This window comes from Plutella xylostella, chromosome 12, assembly GCF_932276165.1.
Source record: "Plutella xylostella chromosome 12, ilPluXylo3.1, whole genome shotgun sequence".
In the NCBI taxonomy this organism is placed as follows: Eukaryota; Metazoa; Arthropoda; class Insecta; order Lepidoptera; family Plutellidae; genus Plutella; species Plutella xylostella.
The window spans coordinates 399,036-423,910 of record NC_063992.1 but is presented as its reverse complement, the minus strand read 5'-3'; the positions used below and the strand labels follow the sequence as shown (position 1 = coordinate 423,910).

At 39.6% G+C, this 24,875-nt stretch overlaps 1 protein-coding gene across 1 annotated transcript; it reads right to left on the bottom strand.

Annotated features, from left to right (window-relative positions):
* Positions 1-16,687: 16,687 nt before the first annotated feature.
* LOC119693947 (trypsin-4-like) lies at positions 16,688-17,957 on the bottom strand. Its single transcript, XM_038118977.2, has one exon. The coding sequence runs from the start codon at positions 17,800-17,802 to the stop codon at positions 16,834-16,836; it is 969 nt and encodes a 322-aa protein (XP_037974905.2). The 5' UTR covers positions 17,803-17,957; the 3' UTR covers positions 16,688-16,833.
* Positions 17,958-24,875: the final 6,918 nt, after the last annotated feature.

The following is a 24,875-nucleotide window of genomic DNA, read 5'->3' as shown; positions in this document are numbered from 1 at the left end:
AATAGAGAAATATGTCGCAAACAAAACAAGGTATTGACAGCGTAGACCACAGGCGGAGACCACACGCGCGCGCTAATTACTGAGACAGATGTCCTGAAGAAAGTGAACGTGCTCCAGAAAAAAAACTTTAGAGGACTTCAAAACTAAGCGCCGATGGATTAGACAAAACTGAAAAAGAACCATCAACTGTACCTACAAACGATTCGATATTCTACGAACAGCCGGGCAAGGTTGCAAATCCTATAGCACACGGAATCCGCGATGGTGGATTAGTGAAGCGACAAAAAGCTGTCAATGGACAATAAGTTTTTGTTGACAAAGCGACTGATGGCAGATATTTATTCATGGCGGATTAGTCAAGAGACGCGAATTTGTATTTATTTTCAAATGACGAAAAGACTGCCTTTGTAGGTAAACATGACGACTGCAACCCTCGTACTAAAAGACTTAGATAGAAAATCGGCAGACAATCATGTGATCTGTTATCTTTTTCACATGTAAAAGTGATGAGAGGGACAGAAATATGATCAAAGGATCTTTAGAAGTCGTGGAGGTTGCATGGTAGAGGCAAATCACTTTATTTTCGTCCTGTTCCAATGATTCACGCCTGATCTGATTTTGTACAGGGCTTTCAATTTATACCTTTGTCGAGGCTCAAATTATCCGCAGTCGGCTCAGAGCAGTTTTGTTGTTTAATCGATGGAAAGGTTTTCAAGTGATTCTTAAGTACTAATTGTTAGTGGTGGGACCACCTTGGATTACTTTAGTGTTAGTGTTAGATACGCCTTTTGGAACACTATGAAGTATGTACCTACTTATGTAAATGTTTATTAGTAAGAAGTTGCATAAGATTATTCCCACGGATCAATAATTATTTATTATTTGCGATCTAGTAAAAATATATTCTTATTTTTCAAGTAACGTCGGCATGTTAAAGAGTTTAGAACTTAATTATAACAATAATAATATAAATACATAATTGTCCGTCTTTCAACAAGAAGCGGCGATACCAGAAATAAATAATATAATAAATGTATTAATACTCGTACATTAATACCATTATGGATGGCAGGTTTATAAATCGGACTTGAGGTAAGAATTGGGTTCCGTATGCGATTCTCCACTTTTATTAAATACTGTTTTGGTATGGTAGGTTATGCTAATCTAGAACTGGAGGATTTATTGATTTTTTATCGTTTTTGAGAAACCCTGTGGTTTACTTCTTGACCATACTGTAAATAGTTCTAATGTGTTTATTTTTTGTATAATTGCAAAAAAATTACTTAGAAAGTTTAGAGATTAAGAAAATATTTTTGGTAGAGGTAAATATAAGTAATAGCTGTTCCCGCGCGCATCGCTTCGCCTTAAAAAGTTTTCCCGTGGGAATTCCGGGATAAAAAATAGCCTATGTTCTTTCCCAGGTTCTAGACCGTATGTATACCAAATTTCATTCAAATCCGTTCAATAGTTTTGGCGTGAAAGAGTAACAGACAGACAGACAGACAGACAGACAGACAGACAGACACAGTTACTTTCGCATTTATAATATTAGTTAGGATAAGTAGGTAATAATCATATTTATATAACTAATCGTTGGTTTCCCGTGGCGACGGCCGAGCCGCGGGGCCCCTATAAACCTCTTCATGCTTTTTATACAGATTGAAATTAAGATGTTCTAATGTGTAATTCTTGCCGACAACAAGATAAGCCTCGACCCGTATTATATTATAACTAAATCACTAAAAAGATGGATTTCTTTAAATGCCTTCCAGTAGTCGTGGGATCACAGTGTTTCTTTTTATAAACGGAATTAGCTACACATATTTTTTATTTATGTTATTGAGTCGTATCGTATTTTTAAAGTTTATGTATGCGTCTAGTTTTTGAGTTCCGTTTTCCATGTTAATTCATGAATATTTTGTTTTGTCTTTACCTGTCTTTACAGTCGGATGATTTGCAACGAGGCTGTGATATGAGGTATGTAATCTATCTATATATCTTTTAATAATTTTTAGTTATTCTACGAGCAGGGGTACACCTTTAAGCAAATTTTATACAGTATCAAAAACACAATTAAAAATTCACAACACATTTTCAAAGGCACTCCAACAGCGACCCCAATCGATGTGACAGCAGTTATATTTTACAACAATAAATATAAATATAAACCATTTCTGAACCAGTCTAATGAAGTGATCGCCGCTCTCATGTGACACCGCTAATGTGTGGGTTTCCCGGCCTCGACTCAAGCCATTGTCACACCACTCCCTGTGCGCAATGGAATCTCGACCTTATTACAACTGGATAAAGAGCTCCATCAGATTGAGGTGGTATAGTTTTGGTGTCAAAAAGGGATGTATTATAAAAATCATTCGTTTTATTCCGTATTGTGTAGAATAAAAGCGCGGAACCGTAAGAAATTAGGTCCCATTGAGGAGTCGCTATTGTGTGTGTGTGAGGTGACAACTGAGCGCGGTGGTTACATGCTCCTCGTGACGTCACTGACAGAGGATCTGTCGAGTCTATGGTCCCTGACAGGAAGACGAGCACGGGATCAGTGGGACTTGTATGTAGATTGCTCTTTTGATGGTTGAATTAAAACCTATATTATACTTAATTTATGCAATGTTTAGTTAGGTTCGACCGTTGGTTTGATTTCGTGTGATTATTACTTACTGACCTAACTACTCATATGTCATATCCTAATCCTAACTAATATTATAAATGCGAAAGTAACTGTGTCTGTCTGTCTGTCTTTCTGTCTGTCTGTCTGTCTGTTACTCTTTCACGCCAAAACTACTGAACGGATTTTAATGAAATTTGGTATACATACGGTCTAGACCCTGGGAAAGTACATAGGGTACTTTTTATCCCGGAATTCCCGCGAGAAAACTTTTTAAAGCGATGGGAAGCTCGCGGGAACAGCTAGTAGTACATATAATATGGTCTTATTTTTCTGTTATAAACGTAAAAATTTTATAAACTACATGCTTTATTTTTATTATTAGTAAATATGTACCTCTACCTACTATAAAAGTAACAGATTTGGCACAATAACAGCCCGTATAAATATTTTTTACGATTGTTGTTTAGAAAAGAGCTACCTAATCAGTCGCATGCGCACGTCACATGAGTGACGGACCTCGCAACCGGCGGCTCACGGGTCGCTCGTGAGATTAATAATCGGATAAAACGAATATGGGGCGAGTATTATGAGGAAGATGTTAGACTGTTTAGCCATAATCAAAATAGTATTGGCATACTGAAGGTAACCTATACTTGGCTTCTTATAAATGCATGGCCAATAAAGGTCTGGGCAGACAGTCGGCGGGGCAGGGCGGAAAATTGACAGCAGCGTATATATTATTTTTCAGATTATAATAACTTTCCCATACCAAACTAAACTATAATAAATAAATAAATAAAGTATAATTATTTGTTTTTGCTGTTGTTTGAAACTTGTCAGCATAAATTCTTATATTTCGGGAAGTGTTTCTACTCATCCTAAGACACAGGGTTCACCCTACTTTAGGAAGTAGAGACTTACTTAATTGTTGTTTTAGTATAACAAGTTACTGTAACATTTTTTATGGAAATAAAATTATTCTTATTCTTATAAACATAATACATATTTATTTACAAATAAGTATAACTTTAATACTTCGCCGCTGTGTGCCGTGTGCCCTCGCATGGCCACATTATGTAGATTTCACTTGAACATCGCGATTAGATATGACAATTGACAATAATATGGAATGATCTCCCAGTGACTGCATTCTGTCAGCGGTCGCGTGACCGACGCACGTTTCAGATGTAGAGTTTAACTTTATCTAACGCCATATATTCTAATTTAGCCAGGTCAATGAATACGAAAACATTTAAGCATTATCTCACCTACTTATACATGTATAGAGACATTTTATTTCCCTCCCAGTGACAAAAAGTGAGGCGCTAATAATAAAACCTCTACGTCATGTAACTTGCGAGCAAATAAAAAGTTCCATCATGTTTCCATCTACAAAATGCCGAAACCAAATAACCCCAATCTTTTCCGTTTACAGTTAGTAATTTGGTCCTATGTCACTGGCAACCTGTGAGTCCACCATACAGAATAACTTAGCCTTACCTATTTTCATATATGAAAAATCACAATACATAATGCAAGTAAATATTATTATGACGTCGCGTAAATTTGTTCACAGCCGGCAGCCCCATGCCCATGTACCATCGTGTTCGCGAGAGCCCCCGCTAGTAATAATGCCGACAAATATTTATAAATGTTTTATATTTTATACTTCAGGGTATTCACACTGTTTCCTGTTTAACCAGAGGTATGAACCCGGTATTTTTTTATTTGAATTTATATTTTGCTCTCACAAAGTCACTAAGGTATTTTTGCATCGTGCACTATTTATATTTAAACCTATTATTTGCATTACAAATTGCATCTCATCTTTTAAATGAAAATTCAAAGCAACATAATTGATAATATCTATATTACTCCCATTACCTAAATTCTCCTCCGTTCGTACATCTTCTGCACTCTACATAGTATGAATTAAAGTCGTATTTAATTAATTGATTGAAGAGAATAGGTGTTTGTCGTGAACCCAGGTGAAGTTGACAGCTTTATATTGTGAAGCGTGGAGAAGAATATCTGTAGCCCTAAGCTCCATATACTTATGTAGGAGCAACAGGGCTAGACGTAAATAAGTTAATTTGTTTCATATAGTTTCAGGAGTCAATCTTGTGGTCTAGTGGGACCAACAGTCCCAAATAGAGGGCCTTATGGGTACATTAGCCCTATTGTAGCGTTTCTGTGCCACAGTGAGTCCCCTCCCCGGACTAGGCCGGGGTAAGCACTGGAGTGACGCCGCAAATGGCACAGTTACCCTAAACGTAATGTGATTTCTGTTTGTCATTTAAATTGGGTTAATAGTCATTTGTATGGCATTTGTCGCACATTTCTGTTACATTCTCGTTGGCTGTCGATATTAAAAAAAATATATTTGGAATAGGAAATATTGCAGTATAGCTAATTAGCTAAGATGGTTGAATTTTCACTGCACTTTGTAATGTTGATACATCTATCAACATTACAGGCTTTACCACACACAAAGTGCAGTGAAAATTCAACCATCTTCAATAAACTGGAGTGGAGCTATGGGTTATGATAATAATGCTATGAGTAGAAATTGTTGAGAATAAAAATACCCTTTTTTCGCATAGAAATCTGTTCAAAAACATTCTTTAGATACAAATTAAAATACATAGTTTAATTTAACTGTTTCCATATTAAATCAGTTATTTATCCGAGGCCAAAGAGCAAAACTTACTTGATATTTAGAACAAAACCGGCGATCACAGCGCCGTTAGCGATCGATGATTTTTATTAGTTTTTGATGAGTCGGTGTAGTTGTAAAGAACATTCTCATTTTATTGCCAAATACTCATTTATTTATCAGCATTTGATGATTCATAATTTGATGATTTATATTAATGCTTCTTTTAAATGCAATTAAAATGGAAATCGATATCGAATATCAAAATTAGGTTATATTATATAGAATTTTAAATTGTTTTCAAAATAACCAATTTATTTAATACGCAAAATATCGATAGACGATTTATAAAGGTCACTGGTTCGTCATCAAGTTTTGTGAGTGAGCAGTAGGTACTAAGCAGGTAATTACGTAGCTATGGCAGTACGGAAGGAAGTTTTAAATATACTCTATGAAAACATTGAGAAATAAATCTGGGCCAAAAATGTGTCCCGTTGTCAAAACACAACACTATTTTTATAAAACCGGTTGTAATCTCGCCATGCGGCGATTGGTTCCACATCCAACGTTTTCGTACAACAAATTAACAAACAAAATCAAACCGCCGTGAGTTGTGTTTTTATAACTTTCGTTACGCATTTATTGTTACAGTTTTTGAATGTGTGTGTTAAAAAAACAGCGCGCGCGCAGGGGGATAAAACAAGATGGCTGCCAACAAATCATATTTCAAAACGGGTGAAATCTTTTGTTAATAATGAAATAAAAATAATAGTGTAACTGTGGCAGGGGTGCGCGGAGTCGTTGTGTGTCGCTCCATGTTGGGCGACAAGCCGCGTGACGGATGCCGCCGGCGACACAATCTAATAAACCACCTAATTACTGGTTCACTCAGATGAAGGGTTAAATATTGGTATAGTTTGGTATTGGGACCACCATGCACCACTACGAAGAGTGGTCTGTTCCCGATCATTTTCATGAATACGTATAAGAACCTACTTATATTTAAGATAACCCAACGATCACCTATCATGATAAAATGTATGTAACTATGTATAACAAGTCATAATCCACTACTATTTTGTAACTGAAAAATATTGTTAATAATCTTTTATGAGATTAGGTATGAAATAGGAAATGAGAGCATCATAGCTGTTAGCTACAGAGTATTACTGTCACAGTCACATCTTATGTATGAAATAGGATCTACCTATTCTTCTCGTGGAAAATTAAGCCAAGATGTGGTTTCAAAATAATCTAAATATAGAGTTATTACTCTCCACTAATACGAGGTTGGTTTGGTTAGCAGGATTCCTCGGGCATTAGGGAAAGCATCGTTTCTGTATTCGTTTGTTTATACTCTCGTAATTCTGAGTCTTCACCTAAATAAATAAACTCTAACTAAATCTGTAACAATAGACTTTTAACTGGGATTTAGTTTACCTAGATTAAGCATAGGATAACGCATTGTAAACGCATTCTCAGATTTTACGATAGTATATAAAACATGATTTTGATATGCAATCAATTGATAACACACATTAAAACATCCGGCTTAAATCAAGAATAATGAAGACAGCCTTGCTATACGAAGTTTCGTACACAATGATTGAAATAAGTTTCCTAGAAAGATGGTATGGAAGTGCTATATATGCTTACATTTTCAAGGAAAAATGCAGAATCGATCCTATTATACCTTCTATCACTTATCGTTAACAAATTATAACTACAACGATGGAATTTTCTTCCGGTATAACTCTCGCAGTCATGTAGTTTGAACATAGGTACTTTACATCCACTATCCCTGTTCCCACCCAAATATTGAGTCCATAACAGATGAATTCCCAATAACTGTATCACACGAGGCCCGGCACAACAAATCTGTGCCAACGTCGTGGGGTGACCGCGCGGCGCGCCCACGGATATGGGGTGATTTATCTAATTCCACATACATACAGCACAATAGTGCGGCGACAGACAATGCGGCCAAATTGAGACATCACATTAGATACACACCACGGTTATAAATCTACCCGCAATATGTGGGAGCCGACACATAAAAACACAAATAGAGTCATGTAACATTTTACTATAAATCAATATTTTTTTCGCGCTAGGGTTACCACCGCATTGTGCCATACCTGGCGCGGTTCCGCTTCTTAACATACTTCGGCAGGGGTGGCCCATAAAAAATGTTTAGTGCTATAAAGGAATTTCATCTAAATAGAAAGTGTTTTTGTGTCACCGCGGCGGCACCTTTCTTGTGGCTATGGGAAACCAATTTCAATAAAGGGACCAAGTTAAGATAAGAATAGTATGTCACGCCCACATTTAATAGTAGCACTATGGCCTGTAATGATAAGTTTACTGACGACTCTATCTACAACCCGTCGCGTCGAGTCGACAAGCAGAATGATGGCAGCGAGAGCGTGGTGCATTTCAACTGCATACTCTACTCTCATTTCAACTACTCTCGTTTTAGAAACGCTCCATCGAGGTAAACTTTCGTAGTCTAAATGCCAGCTTTCCTCATCGTGTAATCAACTTTTACTGTCACGGCGACAGCAGTAGGGTAACGTAACGTACCTAGGGACATTTTCGACTACCCCAACTTTGAATGAAGCTATCGCAGCGTACAACTAAGATATTAATGTGAAATTTTCTTTATTCGGTAGGATATATAATCTATTATCACTAGTATTTGTGCTAAAGCTTTAGTGTGGCCAGATTTTATTAAATTAAGATAAAAGTAAAAAGGCTTGTTTTGACCCAAGGTACGTTACACGTTTGTACCTTGGGACACTGTTTCCTATAGCTTTGTACTATGGAAAATGCAAACTTCTAAATAACGCTTTATATCTCTGTTCTTATTGATTTACTGCATCTTTCTTCTGTCTAGTTTCACTCTGGCACTAATAAGAACAGAGATATAAGGCGTTATTTAGATGTTTGCATTTTCCATAGTACAAAGCCATAGGAAACAGTGTCCCAAGGTACAAATTTAATCGTGTCCTAAGGTACAAAAAAGCAATATTTAACCAAAATTTTAATATCTTTATTTTTAATTAATAGGAATCTTTCAGATAATTGCCATGTCATAAAATTAAATAACTGAAAAGTTACACGTGACATCCATGTCTTTATTTTGAGCATGCCTCAATGAGATAAAGCAACACAAAAAACTATACAAAAGCTACTTTTGACTCCAAAAAACTTCATATTGTCTTCAACACACACTCGATGCTGGTATGATCACGAGACTCACTAGTTTTGCCAAGCGAGTAAAATACTATACCTAGGGTAGAATTTTAATGTGTTTATTTAGCCGGTTTTTAAAATACAATCAATGTCCCGAGGTACAAGCGTCCCAAGGTACGTTACGTTACCCTACCTAGTGGCTGGATGGGCCCAGCTCCATACTTAGTTAACTTTTCGATCAATTGGTCAGAAAACTCGCACTTGGCCCTCTGGTATCACCTCTACGCGGCGAGAGAACAGAATCAACTGGTTATGCAAATTTACTCTAATGAATACTCTAAAACATTGTATTACAGGCAGTAATTACTTGACGCTGTCTCGTAGCATCGTATCAGTAAAGTCGGCAGCTCCGACAGAGTGTAACAATTTGCATGAATCTCGTATTAACAGTTCATTAACAGAACTGTATCGTAAATACGGTGTTGTTGGGCAACAACCAACTAATGCGCCGATACCGGCCGACACAGGGTCCGTGGCTTTATGACGATGACGTTATAAATAAAACTATATTAAGAAAATACGTATTTTTTGTTCTTCTAGCCTTTACGCAATAAGTATGCGTCTTTATGTACGTACATCATATATACTTAATTGTGAAATGTTTTCGAATCCTTCTCCCTGTATCTAACAGCAGATGTATTGCATTGCAAGCTTTTGATACTTTTGATAGGCATTAGGTGTTAATAATTATAGTAGAGACATCGCGAGTGACCACTGACAACTTCATTTGACATCTCATATTATCTTCATATCTTGCACCTGCAAAAAGTCAGCTTATCCACCACACCTGAGCTGAACCTACAGCTAAGCTAATAGGATTGCGATATACGCTAACACTTGAGTGATGCTATGCAAATAAAGTACCACAATATGGTGATATTTTACTTGTACAAAGCTTATTTGCTTAGCTTGGATATGGATAGACCTGATAGTTGATAGTTAGTTTATTACTTCTATGGGATAGACATGCTCCTGCTGACACGTTGTAAGTGGATGATAGTAGATACTCGTACAGAAGGCATGAGAAAGAAGATATGAGAGAGTGTGGAGTGAATGAGGATATGACAGAGGATAGGGTAAAATGGCGTGACATGACGCACAAAGCCGACTCTAAATAAGGACAAGGCTAGGAAGAAGAAGGCGACTCGTACAGGAGGCATTTGGTGTACAGGTAGCAGGTAGTCTACAACTAACACTATCCCAGATTTGCTCATTCTTCCATCATGGTGACATCCCCTAGTTCCGTTCTAGCATTTGTCACCGACACGCAAAGAATAAAGTAATCGTTTTGTATGATAATGTTGGACACACCGCCACACAGTACATCGAGAACTTTTAATCGTTTTCAATAAGGTCCCCGGCGCTGGTAGCTAATGTCCCGCCGCTAATAGCTCCACATTAATATTATAATATTATAAATATTACAGTTCCACCGATACCGCGGGCCGCTGCCGCTCACTTCATTAACTAAACGTCTCACTCACTGCCACGAGAGCAAGCGACTAGCGATGTAGCGATGCCATAGCATATATCTCGACATTTTCGTGTGACCCTCCTTGCGGGGTGACACACAGTAAAGCGCTAAGTAATGTTTTTTTTTAGACAGAGTAGGAATAATTGTATGTGATAAGATATCAAATCGATTTGTATACTTACGAGGATATTTTTTTTTGCCTGTAATTCAACCAAGCTATTGTATCGTATACCCCGTGCCTGTTGATATACAATACATAACATTCCAGTCATTTGAAAAATAACACTTCTAAGCGGCACGAAGCGGCAGGATATGTACCGCTCCGCTCGCTGCTCCGTGCCCTCACTGTTATTGTGAGAGAAGTATTTTTATGGAATTGGATCCGACTGGAGAGGCCTATTTGTGTGGAAATCACCTGCTTACCGCGATGATGATGATGATGATGACGACGGCTCCCGGCTCTCTAATTGGATCTCATCTTGTTGTTCACTCTCAGTAGTGTCAGTTAAGTTTATAGTTTACGCCATGTTTGTGAGGTTTCCGATGAGTTTGTGAGTCCCTGTACTGTTATCGAGCTTACTTAATGTATATTTCGTCATCAATATTATAAACTTACTTAAGTTTCTTCTCGGTATGTTTAAAGATTGTCAGTACGGCATTTTTTTGCGAGGTCGTTTTCCGCAAGATAAGTTACTCTTAAATGTCGGTACTTAAATGCAATAAATAGAAGTAAAAAAACTAGAGCAATAAAGAATCCGTCGGTCTGTTTGTCACAGATGAAGATGCAGATAATTTCCACGCATCGTTAGAGAACGATTAAGTTTAAAAGCGTCACTTAAGTGTAACTTGATACTGAACAGGCGAACTAAAGGCTTTAAGCGTTTTTGATGCTGCTGAAAAATTATGGGAGCTTGTTTTAAGTGAATATCATTAGAACCTTTGATCAGCCTTTCTTAGACTAGGTACTTATAAATATTCGCTAAGTACTACAAAGTAATGAGCTTCCCTTATCACTATATTGTACGTAACATTCATTCATTGTAGCAAATGAATTACTTCTTACTGAAAAAATATAAAATTAAAAATAAGCATGATTTGACAAATTCCCAAAGCCAGACTGAATAATAATAATAATTTCTAATCAGTAGTAATCTCTAATAGCATAAGCATTCTGAATTTAAATGTTTTCAGTATGATAACCAAATTGTTTTCGTATCTTTACATCGGCTTATATTATTATCCGTTTGATTTATCCAGCAACAAATGAAAACACACAAGATAATTCATACAATTTTGCTTTGATTAAACTTATCAATAGATAGTGCAGTGATATTACTTCAGATAATGTTAGTTAATCCTTATCGGTATCTTTGCATATCTTTAGCAAAAATATGCAATGTAAGCATGAAACTTCGCAATCTTTAAATAGTACAAAAACAGCCGATTTATGCTAATCTGATTAGGTAATGTACCGCAGGTGTATTCAGCACTACCAGTGCTCGTGACTGTCATTCCCGAAGGGGTAGTCCTAGGTGACTCGCAAGTGAGCCATCGGCTCTTTGCTGTACATTTTTCTACTCACATGATAGGTACAACCGGTACAATATACTTTATTAGACGATATAATAATACCAGACGACGCCTACCAAACTTCCTTCTACGCACAGGATCCTATCCTGGCAAAGTTTACAGAGAGAACACTTATAAGACGACCGAATCGTGTAGTGGTTATAGTGACTATGACTGCTAAGCTGAAGGTACCGGGTTCGATCCTGGCCCGGGCAGAAGTTTGTGTAAAGACAGATATTTGCACTCGGGTCTTGGGTGTTACTATAATATATCTATATAATGTATCTGTCTAATATGCATCTGTGTAGGTATATCAGCTGTTTGACACCAATATTACAGGCTCTTAGCTTGAAGCCGGATAGCCGTGAGTGAGATGTTCCCACATATTATTTTTATTCACAAATATCCTAAAATATCTGGTCTTTTGCCTCACTGCAATCGTTGTGTCTGTCGTTGCGCCGCTGGTTTAGTGTGAATGTTTGAATAGTGCAACCCGACACCTTCTGCAGCACAGTAGCGACAATACAACAGATACACATCTACAAACATATTAGTTTTCACTAAACTGAGCTGAACCGTCTTTTATTAGCTTTTTAGATGCTATCTCACAGCTTTGTGCAACTTATTGGCGTGAGATTGCCCATTATGTGCCCTTCCATTGTGCAATACGTTTGTCTATTTTATTAAGTGCTTTATTATTAGGTTACTCGTAGTACATAAGGAACTATGTACCTATATCTAGTCATTTTGTATAAAAATCAATAGGACGATGTGTTCCAGCCTTTTCTTACCTTTCATATCTCCTGAAGTAGTATTTAAGTATATATTGCGATTTACTTAATCCATCGCACTAATAATATGAAAAATTAAGTTTGGTCTCCACTCAAAAGCCACGGGCTAGTTTGTTAACGAGTATACTAGGGTCTATTTGCTTGGGCTTAAATAGTAATTCGGTACATTTTATGTGTTCTTTCGAATTTCGTATTTATCGTTACATCGTTTTTGCGAGTTTCATACACGAGTTTAACAGTCAGCAAACCGAAGTAGTATTTTCACTAACAATCGTATAACTCGACACCGGCTAACGAGGCCGCTGCCGCCGCCGCCGCCGCCGCGCCGCGCCGCCCGGGGTCGCCGTGGAACACGAGATAGGAACAAATTGGCATCTCGCCGCAGCAGGAAGGAAGCCCCGACACCCGAGAACCAAACATTTCACACAAAAACTACGAACATTACTTCCAAACACAAAATAGGATTAGCCTATTATTTGGTCACCCCACACAGATAACATCTTTATTCATAACATCGAGAAATCTGATCGCTTTATTATAACGATATTTGCTAGTTTTCGGCTTTCGGCTTTTGTTGACGAAACAACCGATGCAGGACGATAACGTTCGGCCATTGTCCCGGGCCTAATGTACGAATATTCTATAATAAATATTATGTTACAGACTGGAAAATAAGGCGGTTTGATTTCGATTTCGATGCGATTTCAAACAACTTGTTTGCGACGTGTTTGATATCATCAAGAGATAGGAACTGTAAAAGCTGCGTCGTTTTATTTTAATGATCGCTTTTTGAAAGTGCATGTAAGCATTTGAATACTGTATGACTCTTTTCATTACAATTCAAACGTTACACAAATCCCGCAATCCATTTGATTGAGCTAACATAGTGGACGGTTAGACAAACAAGTAATAATATAAGTCAGTAGAATGTTCTAGCGCCCATTTCATTCGCTTTTCCACACACGGAAGAAAGAAAGCTCTTATTTAATTACACAATGACAAGCAGATATCAGTGTTATTACATTTACATGGGCAACAATAGCGTTTCCTACTGGTCACTCTAGTGAATTCACTTTGCTTTTGTTTGCGTACAGTCAGCATAAAATATACTTACCTACTGTGTCCTATATTTTTAATTGAATAGAAAAATTCTGCTATTGGCAAAGTAATTTCAGCTCAGTATTTATTTTAATTGTAGTTTAACCGTGAACCATTTGGTTCTGCTTCTACAGGTAATGTAGATTGTAGGTTATGTAGCCATATACCTATTCTTTTATCGTTAATAATGAATTGAAATCGTGAATCGTAATATTTACTGAAGTACCTACACAGGTAGGTAGGTACATTATCATTCGAATCGAACGTGACCGAGGCTACCCGTGGCCGGTAGCGCGCAGGCGCGTGAACTGTCAGATCCACTGACACTGACAGCCGACTGACGCTGTTTGACGCGCAAATAGAGCTCTTACAACATTGTGATAGGGAGAGTGTGGCGTGTTTTACTTTATTTGTGGTTACCCGCTGAGACGGGAGTTTAGGTCTTTGGGCGATGCCGCGCCAGAGGTCACGGGTAGGGGGAGCATCTGTTTGGAGGTTTCAGGACAACGTTAGGCTTTGTTCATAGATGCTGTTATTGTGTGTACGTAACTACGTACACACTCCACGTAACCAGATTGCCATGTGGGTCAATTACATAGTATTTGATTTGATTTGATTTGGTAGTACTTTACCATCAAACCAAAATGTTTGTGTTTCATAAACAACTTACATTGCCAATACATACTGAGCGTACGAACTAGGAAGAAGGCACATGGCGTAACCACAACACATAATCTTATACTGGTTAACACCAGTCAGTAAGTACTCAGTACCCTACCCCGTGGTCACCCTGGGTCAAGTGTCAAAACGTAAGACAAGATGTCGGCGCGATAATGGAGATGTAGCCGCGATACTGACGCGATGCTGCGCGATACAGCCGCCTCGGGCCGGGCTGACGCGCTCACGGTCGGGTGACTTACATCTAACTTACATGTACCGTACTTAGGCAAGTATCTTAGATTAACAATATACGAACATGATGGTGTGTTACATTAAAGAACATAACAAAAAACTGAACGCTTTTTGTTTACTGTCAAACCGTTTTAAGTTTTTCCTAATGAGAAGCATTGTGCCAATGAATAAGGTCACAAATCTTCTAAGCAAACTAATTCAAAATACGATTTCGGTGGTGGAAATGGGGTGTTATTTTGTTGAGTAGATTAGTTTTTATGCGCAGATTCTCCATCTAGTTCGTATATTCTAAATCTAAGTTAGGTACTCATTTATTTGGTTCTCCTTGTGACGGGTCTATGAAGCAACGCTCACGGTGGCAGTTGTATTGTAACAGTCATGAAATTTATATGAAAATTTTAACTGTTCATTCGTAAATCTATTTATATTTATATATCTGTGTTTATCTAACAAATTGTAGCAGACTGTTACGTCTAATACCTACGAATGTACACACACGCATTCGAGTATCTCTAGGTATACTTACTGACTGGACTGAACTTGATCTAATATTTATTTATAAGTATAAGTATAAGTATAAGAGGATAAAATAGAATCGTGTTGTACAACACGACATAAGCAAATATAGACTATCTTATCTAATCAATACCTGCACGAAAATCCAGACTTTTATCGTTTATTTTTATTACCCTGATACTATGTTTTGACAAAACTCCACGAGATAGTATTGTCTACTTCATGCTGAGTTCACAATAAATAAAATCTATGTTTATCTACAGCACCTACGTTTATACATTTAAATATCACGCACGTCAGTCGTGCACAATCATTATTTATTCATTATTGCACAATTTACAAGGAGTATATGGACGGACAATCATTTGGACTTAATGCTAAAATTATTCTCTACCAGTCAATCTGCAGAAGGTTCAAGGAGCAGAAATTATTATAAACATTTTATTGACGCACGAACGAAGTCCCAAGATTAGATATATTTTATATAATATTAATCTATTTTGACAAAAAACGAACGAACAAGTGATTGAGTAGAATGGTCGTTAGCGCAGCAACTCCGAAACATTGATTCAGGGTAAACTGAACATGCACTTAATTTTACCAACCACAAAACAACAAGGCTGCAAGCACTTTACCGATATCTTACATAATTATGCAACATTTAATACCGTGGTTAATTCCCTCTACACCCCCTTCAGGGGAGGGGCTCGGTACCAGTGCGCAGTGGACACACGGCGGCGGCCATTACTCGCTGAATATTGCAGCGGCGACGTAATGCCGCGCGACGGCATCACAATATTTTATACAATACCCGGAACTTGTAGCAGACCAGCCGAGGGGGAGAAGTGTCCTGATGGCCATCTTCACCTAACCCTTAGGGACCGTCTCTATTTGTAAGATAGTATGGTCATGCCACGCATTTCTATATACCTACTATTTATAGAAAGTGCCTCGACAACTCAACTCGTCGCGATTTCCTCGCCTGTGGAGTTGGCCCCTTATTTCCGAAAATTTAATTCACAAGGAATATTGTGATTTTGTCGGCCTCTTGATAGGTTTACTTAAATTGATATAAAACAATCGGTGCATCTGAGCCTCAAGCCTCTCCAAAGCACTCTGTAAACCAATAGTATGCACTAAATACCCTTTCTTTTGTGGGCACATTTGGACAAACTTATCACCTACTAGGAAATGGATTGATCACAATAAAATGAGCCGCTGCTGTTGGTCACCATGGTCAAGGGTCAGGGAAAATTTACTGCTGTCAACAAAATATTGTTGGTAGTCACTTCAACCCGTCCTGTGTCCCTCCCGTGAGTCCCAACACCTGCACCCCCCCTCCCCCCTCGTCCCAGCACCTCCCCCGCAGGCCCCCGCGGACACGTAATAGCCACTAATAGTCACTAACCGCCTACTGGAAGACGAAGCCTTCAGTAGAAGCCAACTTAAGGCGACGCCTGAAGTTGTGAAATTTACAAAATACTGGATTGGTTGTTTGGGTATGTCGTAAGTGTGTATCCCTCTACAGACATAAAGGAGAGCCAGCAAAGGTTATATAAACGGCGATTTATGAGAGGAAGCTGTGATAAATTCCAGAAAAGTCGAGGGACTCTTTGATAAGCACATGAAATAAACTGCATTACCTGTATGTGAGCCTTAACAGCCCAGTACCTATCTACCTTATGAATAATATGTTAGCGACGCCGATGTTGGCCGCTCGCACCTGAATAATATATACAAACAGACATTACCACTGTTGCTGTACACCGCATAATACACCACACTCGTCATTACCATCACATGCCTTTTATTAATAAATAGTATGGAAAAACAACACGAGTTACACGAGCCTTCGATTCGAATGCATAAGATAGTTAAGGTTAATGTATACAGTTTTTTTTTATATTGAAACAAAATGTTACAAAAACCACACAATTTATTGGACAATTTGTAAGAGCACCAGCAACGCAAAGAGCAGCTGGAGGGTCGCGGGGTGCGGGGGGGCGGCGTCCAGCGAGTCCTCGTCGATGAAGTCGGCGTGCGCGGAGAGGCGCGTGAACAGCGGCGAGCCGTCGCACGCCAGCCCCGCCAGCAGCCCCGCCAGCACCAGCTCCCCGCCCCCCGCGCCCCCCGCGCCGCCCGCCTCGCACACCAGCGGGCCCCCGGCCGCCTGCAGCGCCGCGCCGTCCACCACCGACTCCGAGCACACGAAGTCGTTCATGTTCATCTCCCACAGCATGGAGCAGCGCCAGCGCGACGCCACAGACACGTTGGCCACCACCAGGCTCGCGCCCTCCCCGCCCACCGCCTCCGCCGCGCCCGCGCCCGCCGCCAGGCAGCGCCGGTAGTCCTGCGCCCAGCGGTCCGCCACGATGTAGTCCACCCACTCGTTGAACACGAAGGGGCTGTCCACGTCCAGCAGCGCCAGGTCGTGCGCCGGGAAGTGGTAGTGCGGGTGCAGCGCCACGGCGGCGAGGCGGCGCCACTGCGCGCGGCGCGCGTGCAGGCGGCGGGCGGCGCGCGCGCGGCTGCTCTCCGCCGGCGCCGCGTCGGGGGCCAGCGCCACCGCGCGGGGGTCGCCCGCCACCACGCGCAGGTAGTCCGGGTGCCGCACGAAGAAGAACTTGTTCTGCTCGAAGCAGTGCGCGGGCGCGAGCACGCGGCGCGCCGCCAGGATCACGCCGCCGCACACGCTCTGCCACAGCGTGTCGTTGTCCACCTTGTAGGTCTTCTCCTTGAGCGACACGAGGTAGGGCAGCTGGCCGGCGGACGCGGGCTCGGCGGCGGCGGCGCGCGGGGAGGCATGGTGCGCGCTGTGCCGCAGCGTGGTGATGACGCGCCGGTCGCCGCCCGCCCTCGCGCCGCCCGCCCACGCCAGCGCCATCAACAGCACCACAGCCCACATTCACATGGCTCGAGCACACTCAATGGCACACACATTCGCTCACGAGGATGTCCTACCACAAAATCTGTGTAAAAATTTACAAATATTCACATTAATGACATTGGTGAGGTTAGTTGATGGTTATTCCAGTGACAGTCCCGAATTTATTCTTCTTCATAGAGTAAAGAGCCATGTACGAAGCTTTGTCTCCTTATTCTAAGTTCCTCTTATTCTGAATAGCGCCACAGATTAGAAGGTTTAGCGGTTAGGCGGTTAGATAGCGCCTTGGTGCCTTATTGCTTCCTCCTAGATATGCCCGGGGTTTTCCAGAAGAATAGCATAGTTTCGTTATATCTGCCACCTGAGTAGCATTGGACTAGTCATACTTGCAAAAAATACGTATAGATCTCAATATACATAACGGTCAAAATTATAACCCTCCTTTTCGCTTCGCCGTAGTCGAGTACAAAAGGAGACAACGCCTAGACCCCTGGTACTCAACCTTTTTTTTTTCGCGGGCCACAAAAACTTTTAAGTCATGGTTTCGCGGGCCACAAGCAATATTTTTTTGTTTTTTTAAACTATTATAAAGCGATGTAAACTATCGAATATAATATTTAAAAAAAACACGCATATTCCCTATTATCTCTCATGGCACGCGGGCCATTGATAAAGGCCTGGCGGGCCGCATGCGGCCCGCGGGCCGCAGGATGAGTATAGCTGGCCTAGACAAACAAGTAGGTTTGTGGACATCCGGTATAGTAACTGGATGAGGGAACATTGATGTGTATTTGCGACAATGTCCACTATGTCCAACAGTGGACTATAACGGGTAGATGATGATCGTTTAATTAAACATAATTAATTATTATAGCTATGACTCTGGAAATTCCTAAATACTACGCCACTTCGTCATTCACATTCATAATCTTAATACATAAATATAATTTCCGTTGTGAAATTTCCACCTTGACAAAGATAACTTCCAGCACAACTCCGATAACACTATTATTGCTTGTTGCGGGAAATGTTTAAAAAGATAAGAAACAACGATCACAAAGACAAGAATAAATCACAACAACAAAGCGGAATAGGAAAAAACAATGAGGTATTACGTTTGCGCGACGTGTAATTAGCCGGGGTGTAATTGTGGTCGAGGGGGGTAATGCGGGGAGTCACGGAGCAAGCGGTGACCACGGGCGGCACTGCTGGCTGATCAGCACCTGGGGCTTCGCACGGTGCGGCCGCGCCCGCCGCCTGGGACGAATACATCGGTGCTTTGAAACTAATACTGACAACAGTGCCAACTGCCAAAGGCAACCAAATAATATAATATGTCCAGCTCTCAACACTGGGTCCGGAGCCTCCCTAAACCATCTAACTAAGGTATTGGTCCAGCAGGCCATCATTTTATCTGATGCATGATATCTACGATGAAATTCATAAGTAGAACTAAATGGTTTGCTCTGTGCGGTAAACACGTATAATAAAGCAATTCTGTTCAGTTCGTCAATTGAAAGGTTCCCTAAAAAGAACTGAATAAGATGTTAGTGAATAATTTTTTTGCTGATGTTTATAAATAAAGCAGCAATGTAGATGGAACAGTAGCGTCACCGGCCGGTGCGTCCCTTGTTTCCATATAAAATAATCTACTCAAACATTCAGACGATTAAATGTGCCGACAACTGTTCATTATCGTACAGTCGGCCACGGACAGACACACACCCCACTATCGGATTTTCACCCCTAAGACTTCGTTATACGAGCTAGATGACCAGTAAGATCGATATGTGTCCGAAGCTACTGATGTCCCGTCACGTATTAACGAATAATTTACCGGAAAACGGTATGAAATTGTTATTTAGGCCTGTTGTAGAGCTTTCCGACCGATAAATAGTTTAAAAGTCGTCCGTATTGACCGATCCAAACAAGTTTTTTTTTCAAACAAATTATAAAGTAGGCAAGACAGAAGTAGATGTATAAACACACGGCTTGAAGTGAAATTAGAGTTGAAACATGGCTCTGTATTTACTGAAATAGGCACATTACAGTAATATAGGGGAACAATAAAAATATACCTTTTAGGCCAGAAGTAGATGGGAGCTTTCCATATGGCTTGGCTTCTGCTGCTTCCACTTTATTCTTTTACTGTAAACTTCAAACTAACTGCTACCACCCTAGTACGAGAAATTTAATTGTTATTCAATGAAGTAAACTTTCATAACTGGAGTAGACACATCAAGTAGTTCTCACGACGACTTAATAAATTAAACATGAGCAGTTGAAAACAGTGAACAATACTGTAGCTGCCGACCACTTGTTAGTGTATCCACACGTCTACTTCTCACATGGGATTATTTTATACGAGATTGTGACTTGTGAAAGAGATTTTAGATCAGACCGGCAGGGGTCCTGGTTATCCCACTGAGCAATCAAGTGGGTGTTAACAAAAATCTTAGCTTGAAAGCTACCGATTCTAATTATTATTATTTATTTAATGCCAGATTTGTATATGGAATGGACCCGGTACCGGTTGAGCAAACTCTAGTTACTAACCTAAACTAATATAATTATGTCGGCTTCTATTTTTTATCTCCGACGTATGGTGTTCAAAATCTACCTCTTTCCTTCACACGATCACAGAGCCAAAGGTAAAAGATAAACCAGCACAATGTGGGACACCACTTGACTTGTCTATCTATCTCGACTATTCTCAACTAATAAGTAATCGCAGTGACCATCGGGTGAAGTGTCCGTCTGTCCGTCACGAGTGTCCACTGATGGACGATATGGAAGGTCTTGGACATTTCACGTGTCTATTGTACTCTAGTGTATCTGTATGATTGTATCTGGTGGGTTACTCTATATTACGAAAAAAGGAGTCTCGGAGCCACGACTCTATCTCATTGTATTAAACGTGCCGATTGCACGATAGCTCTCGTACTTTAGTTTTTCGTCAGTATAGAGTAACCCTCCTGGGTATGTTAGATACTTACCTGCATGATTATTAGATAGGATAGTAAGTTTAATTGTGTTCGATTTTCGAAATTAATGGTAGTCGATATAAAATGAAATGAAAATGAACTCGTAAATTAAAATATTCGAAATAATTATGTACTTATTCCAAAACATATAGGCACACGTGATTATATAGCTATGAAAAATTTGAATTCAAAACAATAAACAAAGGGTTTCTTTTTTATACACTCACAATGTTATTAAACCGTATTTCCTACCAGATCAAGTTGCTGGTAATGAGTTCGCATCGCAGCCACATAATAAATTGCTAATAAAAACACTAAAGTCACCGGCAACCGGCCTGAGATCATTGCAACGAAAACAAAAATGAAAATGTCTTGCGTTAATAATTTCAATATCATTTGCATGATGCACTTTGTCTCGCGCAGTTGTAATTATCTCGCGAGTATATCTTCACACTTCGCGTTCGCAGTGTACACTGAGGGGCTATTCTCAGAACATTTATGAAGACAACTTTATGTCTACATTTATATTTTAGGTGCCAAACGAATACCTAGATAATTACAAAACCCCCAAACTAATGAGTACTGACACTAGTAACTTTTATACAGGTGGCAATCTGTTCGAGAGCAAAAGTGAATTAGGTACGATGATTTAATACGTCGAGTAGTTTGGTACCTACGTTAGACACACCCAACTGAAACTCAGCATTCTGAGGAATTATCAGGACGGCATCCCGGAATCCTGGAATTTATCTTTTGTTTTACAGCATTTTACTTACCTTTTAAATGATACTTTCGTATTTTTGAAGAAACGAAACGAATGCGATTTCATTAATGCTATTTCTCACCCGAAACACACAGACCCAAGAATACCCCCCTCGCTATACATCAGTGGCGCGGCAGTGGTCGGCGCGACACCAGGTGAAGTTATTGCTCGTACCGTTGGTTGCCGACCGACCCGCGCCGCACGGGGTCGCCTCCACACATCACCAGCCGTACATGTGATACCACACTATGCTTACGTACTTTATAGCGTGGAATTGAGCGTCATAGATCGATGTTATCTGGCGTTTAATCGATGATTAGTTACATATATTTACGATTACATCACAATTTACATTCTTTCCCTATCATCCGAATCAGTCCTTGGCTTAGCTATTGCCACAATATCCTCAGGGATGTTTCAAAGTTTCATGTTATTCCTGAAGCCCGATGTTACAAGTATCTATCTGTTATGTAATAATGATATTAGAATGCCATCCTCATCATGAAGCCAGGGTCCTGCGAGGTCGCGGTGACTCACTGGGTGCGCGCGCGGCGGCGGCGGCGGCGGCGGCGGCGACCGCGGCCACTGAGGTTAACTAATTGTACCCGAGTGGTTCCTTATTGTTGTGATATCAAGAGTTTGGGGATGGGATGGAAGAGGTGTATCGATGTTTTTATTTAGTGCTATTTATATTGGAAGTTAATTAACTACTGCACTAACAAGACTGGTCTGTATGTCTCATTGAACGCATACATCAGGCGGATTTTCAGGTTTCAGGAAAAGTGGCAAAACAACGCATTTTCTGATGCGGTACCGCTAAGTCAGTTTATTCAACTTTTGCATTTATCTTTGCGCTGTCATGCCATTTATTTCGTAGGTAGAAAGTAATTACAAGAAATGTTTTTCTCATATCGATCGCTGGTATATTTTCAGTTTAGATTCAGATTCATCTTGATTGATTATGTGTCTACCACCATTTCACAAAGGCTTGGTCATTGAGGAGAGAAGAATTGATGGAAGAAACTCCTCAAAATTTAGTAAAATGTGTGTCCCATCACTAGAGCAGTTGTAGCGGCAGCCAGGTCGGCGTGGGCGTGTTGCCCTCATCTAAGTTGTGTCAATGAGATGTGTACGGGCTGCTTAGATTCACAATATGCGGACAAGATGGAGTGTCATATACAAAAACAATGTAAAGAACTGTCCGCATTTTGTTTTCTGTCAAACCATTGTCAATTGAACCCAATGATAGCCTTGGTATACAAAGGCTATCATTGGGGTCAAAGGTTATCAAAGTTCACGAAGCTTCTAACCGAACTAATTCAAATTAAGATCTCAGTGATAGAAGTGCTCTTTGAAAGTTCTTTTGCACTGACTCTCCAATCTCTCCATCTGGTTCGTATATTGTGAATCTAAGATGAATCGAGGCTGAGTCGATGAGTATGGGACGTGTGACTGTGCGCGTGTGTGCACGCATCCTGTGCCCACTAATGAGATAATTGGCCCAAATGTGGTTACGGCCAGATATGATCGGCTCACTGTAATTACGGGACATGCAAAAGGTTTGTTAATCTAATTAAATGTTTGGTCCTTTTGTTGTCTCCGCGTGGATCTGTGGAGTGCAAGGGAATTTATTATGTTAATCTTCTCTTCAATGATAATATGCGTTAGATAGTTTTATTATTATGATCAGTGATTAGATGTTAACGCGAGTGTTGGATTGTTGTGTTGATGATTGCGATTAGAGTTGGTAAATAAAACATAAACGTTTATTGCAAAGTATATTCTAGTGTATAATCTAGCTAAATGCCGTTTCATGCATTGTTTAGTACAACAAGGTATAATTCAGGATGATTATACTATTTATACTATAATATGTTTAATTTGCTCTGTCATAATCATAATGTGTTTCAGACATAAGTAATGGTATACGTACCTACTATCTTTGTCAGCGAGATATTAGAGATAATATTATCTCTAACAATGTTTTAAAATTAATAACTTTCACGATGACAAGGTAAAAATACTGCGAAAATCGAAATAAACGCAATATGGATTGAAGTTTGTTTCTCTTTTACGAAAAACTATTGCATAGATCTTGATGATATTCGAAGAAATTTAGTTTATGATATTTTTTAACATGAAAATCATGAAAGGTAAAGCGAAGCTTGCGGAAAAGCTAGTATGTAATACAGACTGTATATTTTTTTTCTATGGCTGGCCGGTAGAAGTTCTTTCACGGGGTTAGGTTAGCTAGTTATTTAATAAATCATAATAAAACAATTACGTACATAATTTTAATTTGTAATGATTGTAGATACCTATGTATATGATATCAATATTCACAAAACAAAATCTAAAACTTACAAATAAATCCATATCAGACTGCAGCGCGTCTGGATTATCTCAGAGATAATTTAATCATCATTTGTAGAGACCGGCCGTGCCTCGAACCCGGGTCCACTGCACCGTGAACCACTACATGACATGTCGCAGCGGCGGCGCCCCTGGAGCGAGCGAGACCACACGACTGTAAGAAGAGAGATGGACGACCAGATCTCTTCATTATAAATGTCGGACGTCTTTGTCATTTGGTCCTATACGATTTAAAATAAAATTACTGGAGTTTATTTTCTTACAAGTGGCTTCATTTGGACATACTTAGTAAAATTGCTGCATACCAATTACCTAAATACCAATGCAGCGCACCATTTTAATTGTCTATAAGTACTAACTACTACTAACTTAATCAAACTAACACAGAAATTAGCATGAATGAGTTAATCGCCTTATCTGGGAAGGCAGAGGCACTTATATAAGCTGCTTTTTAATTTCTTCAAACACCACGGCTATTGTTTGGTTTGTATTTTCGGGATTTGTTAACTTTTATAAACTTATAACTTACTTATAATTCTCTTAGGTAGGTAAGTACCTGCGGAGCCAGGACTTCGCGAATTAGGATTAAGTAGGTAAGAACCTAATTTTTTTTATTTAAATCTCGTTAATCTCTCTCATCACAATGGCAAGCCTAGAACAGCTCTAATGTCTGCCACCGACACGTTAATAAGCTATAACAGGTAAAATAAGGCTATTTAAATCCATGCTTCAAGACTTATTTATAATCTATGCAGCAAAAGAATCAATTTACTTATCGGTATTATTGAAATAATTCGAACGATGAATAAACTAAAGAACCATCTGAAGAAACTAGATTAAATATGTTCCATGTCGAATGATCAGTCGGTGATCTATTGAATCAATACAGTTACAATAGAAGGAATATTCCATTCAGAGGAGCGGGGCTATTAGTCGGTCGATGCTATCGAATCATAATCGAATAAGATTTGATT